The following is a 5,909-nucleotide window of genomic DNA, read 5'->3' as shown; positions in this document are numbered from 1 at the left end:
AGGTAAATTTGATTAATTAATGAATAAAAGAGGCATTTTTCAACTTACCCCTTTTTTATATTATTTTTCTGTTACTTTTATTTGGTTTTTTTTTTATATATATGTTCATGTTTTTTTTTTATAGAATACCATAAAAATATATAAAAGAAAATCTTTCAAGATAAAATTTAAAAATTAGTATTTTATGTATAATAAATACTAAATGCATATAAAATGAATTGTCTTAAAATTTGGAGTGATTTTTGTAATCATATATAAAGGAAGTTATTTTTGTAAATAAAACTTATTTTAATATTATGGGCCCAAAAACATGGTAGTCGGCCCAATAAGGAATAACAATGGATGGTGGTGGCGAAAGACTGGCGGTTGAAAAACTGAATTACTCTCCAAACAAAAACATTACATTACCAAACACTCTGAACGTACCTCCTCGACTCGACTCGACTCGTAGCTCAGAAAATTCGAGAGACAAAGATCAGAGATGTCATGCTTGATTTCTTGCTGTACGACCGCAACGTGCGGTCTATGCACCTCGGTGGCCTCTGGTTTAACTAATAAGTCAGCTAGAATCGCTTACTGTGGTCTTTTCGGTGTATCACTCGTCGTTTCATGGATTCTCAGGGAAGTTGGAGCTCCTCTCTTGGAGAAATTCCCTTGTGAGTTTCACTTTCTACTTCATTCATTCTTTTCTTATATGGGTATTTGAAAAATCTATTTATTATTTTCGCTTAATTTTTATGTATGTGTTTTCTTGGAGAAATTCGCCTGTGGATGTAACTTTTTTTATCTTTCATTCATATTCCTACCTGCCACATTATTTTTTCAGCTAGTTTTTTCATCTGGGTATCTGAATATGTTGTTTCTTGTAGCTAATTTTGATATATAGGCTCCTCTCGTGAACAAATTTTTTTTTTTTTTTCAAATTAATTCAGGACTGTTTGTTGTTGTTGTTGTTGTTGTTGTTGTTGGTATCTTAAATGTTGATTAAGCTGAGCTAGTTTTGATATATTCGTCTTCAGCCATGTCTTTTTGGCTTCTTCAGTGTTATGCTCTGTTTGGTTATAACTTAGTTACTTTCTGCTCTGGGTAAAATGAATCTGTTGGTTCTGATGTCCTGCGTGGTTACTTTTTTAATTTGTTGGATATTCAGTTGAAATTAAATATTTATTGGATTCTGAATATGGAGAATTCATTCCCCTCTTCATTTGTTTGTATACAGGGATAAGCCATTCCGAGACTCACCCGAAGGAATGGTATCAGATACAGGCAGTTCTTCGTTTGAGCTTGGGGAATTTCTTGTTTTTTGGAATATTTGCTCTTATAATGATTGGTGTGAAGGACCAAAATGACAGACGTGATTCATGGCATCATGGTGGATGGATTGCAAAGATGGTGATATGGCTTCTTCTTGTCGTTCTTGCATTTTTCATTCCAAATGCTGTTATCTCATTTTACGGTTAGTCAATTTGTTACATAATAGAACTAATTTAGTGTCAAGACAATATTTGCCTTCTAATGTGATTCTTTAACCTGGTCTAATGGAAATTTCTTAGTTATTCTCAGAAATATCTCACATTGAGAATTTTAAATGGCTTTATTACCAGTGTAAATATCTGTGAAGAGTAGCCTGTTCATACTCTGCTGTGAGAATTTATGTAAAAGATTGTGTGAGATTACTTTTTCAATCTTTACTTGCATGGTTTTTATACATTGAACAACTTATATTTTAGTATGGTTACATTTTTTGATGGAATGAGTACGTAGCTGGGTCTTTGTTGATTTCATCAGTAACTATTGGGTCTAACGGCTGACAATCTTTTTATCTTTTCTCCTATCGGTCTGTAATATTTTCATTGTATTTTTGTTCAGTAGATTTAATGCCTTTTGTGTTTTCTATACTTGTAGGGACTTTGTCAATATTTGGAGCAGGTGCGTTTTTACTTGTTCAAGTCCTTATCCTGCTAGACTTCACTCACTCATGGAATGATGCTTGGGTTGAGAAAGATGAACAAAAATGGTTTGTCCAGGCACTTATTATCCACTATCTTTTCCCATCCTAGAGCCCCCATTTGATTTCTAACCGTGTAACTGGTATTCATTAGGTACGTTGCTTTACTGGTTGTATCTGCTGGATGCTACATTGCAGCATTTGCCTTCTCAGGAATTCTATTCATTTGGTTCAATCCCTCTGGTCAAGACTGCGGCCTGAACATTTTCTTCATTGTCATGACCATGATTCTTGGATTTGTATTTGCTATTATTGCATTACATCCAGCAGTAAGTGAGACAATTTATACCATACTTAATATGCATTTTATTCACTGGAATGTGCAGAATATGTTTTCTTGCTATATAAGCTCAATCAGCTGAGCTATATTAGATTATTATCTTTTCTGTGCTTTCCCTGAGAAAATGTTTTGAAATAAATAGTTGCTAAATGGTATGAGAGAAAACAATTTATTATACCAAATGGCTATATCTTTTAAATCATTTGCAATAGTTGTCTTTTGGGCAAAAAAGGAAGTTAATTAGTGCATGAGAAGTAACATTATTTTGTTTGAAATGAGCATCTTGAGTTCACTCAAAGTACTTACGGAAAATTGCTATATCATGGTAAACCCTATTTATTGTTTATCTTAGTTCCATAAGCATTTTATACAGCTGAGTAGCTTGCATAGACACTACTTATTAGAGTTAATCTCACATTGTTAATGTGTGGAAATAAATTGTCATATATAAGATGAATGGGCTACTACTCCCATTGCTAATTAGTTTTGAGATGGAACCCCATTCACCTTATCCCAAATTCTAACATGGTATTAGTGCCACTTGTGATCTGTTGTGAGCCTAAATGCTATCGGTCCAAAAAAGCCATTTGTGATCTGTTGTGAGCCAAAGTGATGTCGGTCCAAAAAGAGACTTCTGATGTTTCCCCTTTAACCTCCATTTGGGACCATTCGGCCAATGTGTGTCAGTTTCTAGTGTTGGGGCTTTGACCTGTTTCAAAATCTACAAATTCCTCGACGTGTACACCCACAAATTTCTCGATATTTGGCCTTGTGGGATTCTTTCAAATGTTACGTTTGGCCCTGTGGTCTCTTAAAGGTTGTTCGTTATACTTACACTTTCTAGGTCTAAACGTGAAGAGGGTGTATTAGAGTTAGTCTCACATTGTTAATGTGTGAAAATAAATTGTCATATATAAGATGAATGGAGTACTCCTCCCATTGCCAATTGGTTTTGAGATGGAACCTCATTCATCTTATCCCAAATTCTAACACTACTTGCTGGATGTGTTTGGTTGTTATAATTAGTGTCTTGACAACATTGCAGTAGAAGGCCTGTGTTAGATATGTCGCTCACTTTTTTTTTATTCTCCTTATTGCAAATTAGCTCTATGACACCTTTTTTTTTTCATTTGCTTAATGGTTTTGTCTGGAAACAGGTGAGTGGCAGCCTCTTGCCTGCATCTGTCATCTCTGTATATTGTGCTTATGTTTGCTACACGGGGCTTTCCAGTGAACCTCATGGCTATGCGTGCAATGGTCTGAACAAATCCAAAGCAGTAACGGCAAGTACACTTATTCTTGGGATGCTCACAACTGTTCTCTCAGTTTTATATTCTGCAGTTCGTGCGGGATCTTCAACAACATTTTTATCACCTCCGTCTTCTCCCAAGTCAGGTACTCAAAACTAATTTAGATGTTACTTGTAAACATTATCAACTGGGTTCATTACTCAAAATTATTATTCTCAAAATTTCATGGCAATTTGATCATGTCCCACAATTTCAAATACCGTCTTGTAAACTGATTCCTGTGAATCTAATAGCTTCACATTGCTCAGTTATTAAACATGGCATTGTCCACTAATTATGAAGTACGGTTGCGTAGGTGCCAAGAAACCTTTTCTTGAAGGTGAAGATGTTGAAGAAGGAAAAGAAAAGAAGGAAAAAGAAGCACGGCCTGTTAGTTATTCCTATACATTTTTTCACCTGATATTTGCTCTGGCTAGCATGTATGCTGCAATGCTTCTTTCAGGGTGGACCAACACATCTGAGAGCTCAGACCTCATAGATGTTGGCTGGACAACAGTTTGGGTTCGAATCTGTACAGAGTGGGTTACTGCCGGACTCTATGTATGGTCTCTCATTGCTCCTTTACTCTTGCCTGATCGCGAATTCTATTAGGTTGTTCATAACCTATCTTGCACTCACTTTCTCTGAATATATATACAATTGGTGGACTGTGCTCTGATGTGTTGAATATGTTAGTACCCCTTTTTTTTCCTTGGGTTTCTGGTTCTGTTATTGTTGTCATGAATTGTCTTTTTACTCAGCTTAGTTAGGCTTGGTATGTATGTATGTAACTATATATGTATGTATACTAATATATTACAGTATATTATTTATAATTATAATATTATTACTGCAGTATAATTCATTTATGTGTACCTCTTACTCTTATTGTAGTTAAAGCACCAATTAATCTAAAATTAGTCCATTTCCAAGTTTTATTTTAAAATTGAAGCTCTCATTATATAAAGTATGATTGATTACTTCTCTTCTTCTTCCAAATTTTTATTAATCATTGCTACTATTTGTTTGGAACAATGTATGGGACCTGAAACCATGAACAATTTATTATGGTAGCTTAGGCATAAGGATTAAGGACTACATACATACACAATCATTACTTTTCATACCTAAATTGGTTCATCTTGTTTGTGACAACTCATTACCAATATCAGGCAAATTTTAGTTGATTAGTAAGTATCAAGCTTTTTCGTTTTCCATTTTCTTATTTAAAACTAGTGGATTAGATTTGATTTGATAGCACATAATCAGTGTAAACAAATCTTGATTGAATTTTGGGTCCCAAAGATTATGCCCCACTATCTTGTGTTGCACATGAGGCTGCTCTATTTAATATTTATTTCTCCACTAATTTTCTTTTTCTTCTCGAAACTACATTTCATAAATGCTTACCACTTCTTAACTAGCCAAAAATTAAGTAAAGAATCCGAATAGGTAGGTGGAAGGTAGAATTTTCCAACAAGTTAAAATTTAAAGGTTTGTTTAGCATCTCCTAGTCTATTATATATCTTCAAATTTTGTGAGGAATACAAATATATACTAGAGATTATATATTTATATACTACAAATTTATATATTATCTGTATACAATCTAATTGATGTGTTTAATATATATAGGTTTTTATATAATTTTTTTTTTTTTACATTTTTACAAAATTAAATTTTTAACACACTTTCTCTTTCTTACAAAAAAAATAAAAAATAAATAAATAATAGCACTCTTCCTATATCTTTATCTCTTTTACATGATTAATAAAAGTGGTATTTTTTTAGACATTTTGTAATTTATTCGGAGTTCATTTATGAATGATTTGCATATTTTAACTTGATGTCTTGTTACTTTTTTTTATGGATTTATACCTGTTTTTTTGTTATTTTATAATTATTTTATATTATTGTTTAAGAGTTTTATAGTTATTTTATAGTTTTTTTTGTTATTTTTGTATGTTTATTTTTGTACAGTTGTTGTTTAGTTTATGTATATTTTTTATGGTGTATATTCTTAGTTTATTCCACATAATTTTTTTGTTGTATGTATGTGCATTTGTTTTGTTATTTTTTTATTATTTTTTAGTTGTTTTAAAGTGATTTTTAGAATATTTTTTTGTTCAACAGTTATTTTTAAATTATTTTTTTATTCATGTGTATTTTTTATGGTGTATATTTTAGTTTCTTTTTGACAATTTTTTTGTTGTTGTATGTGTGTTATTTTGTAGTTTAGATTCTTATATTTAGTTTATTTTATTTACACATTTTATTATAATACAATAATAAGATTTTTTATTTTTTTAATTAACACAATGTACAGTAATAG

At 32.0% G+C, this 5,909-nt stretch overlaps 1 protein-coding gene across 1 annotated transcript; it reads left to right on the top strand.

The window, feature by feature from the left end:
* The first annotated feature begins 342 nt into the window (after window positions 1-342).
* Window positions 343-4,446, top strand: LOC115719101 (uncharacterized). Its single transcript, XM_061103575.1, has 6 exons — window positions 343-656; window positions 1,220-1,456; window positions 1,906-2,017; window positions 2,103-2,277; window positions 3,446-3,683; window positions 3,894-4,446. Exons 1-6 carry the CDS (start codon window positions 482-484, stop codon window positions 4,187-4,189), a joined length of 1,233 nt encoding a protein of 410 aa, XP_060959558.1. The 5' UTR covers window positions 343-481; the 3' UTR covers window positions 4,190-4,446.
* The last annotated feature ends 1,463 nt before the right edge of the window (window positions 4,447-5,909 follow it).

This window comes from Cannabis sativa, chromosome 9, assembly GCF_029168945.1.
Source record: "Cannabis sativa cultivar Pink pepper isolate KNU-18-1 chromosome 9, ASM2916894v1, whole genome shotgun sequence".
NCBI classification, from domain to species: Eukaryota; Viridiplantae; Streptophyta; class Magnoliopsida; order Rosales; family Cannabaceae; genus Cannabis; species Cannabis sativa.
Note: the sequence above shows the minus strand (reverse complement) of the source record. Positions and strands in the feature narration are given on the sequence as shown.

Coding starts and splice junctions, on each gene's coding strand:
- LOC115719101 (XM_061103575.1), top strand. CDS start 482: ATGTCATGCTTGATTTCTTGCTGTACGACCGCAACGTGCGGTCTATGC. Junction 2,278..3,445: donor TTATTGCATTACATCCAGCA/GTAAGTGAGACA, acceptor GTCTGGAAACAG/GTGAGTGGCAGCCTCTTGCC. Junction 3,684..3,893: donor TCCGTCTTCTCCCAAGTCAG/GTACTCAAAACT, acceptor ACGGTTGCGTAG/GTGCCAAGAAACCTTTTCTT.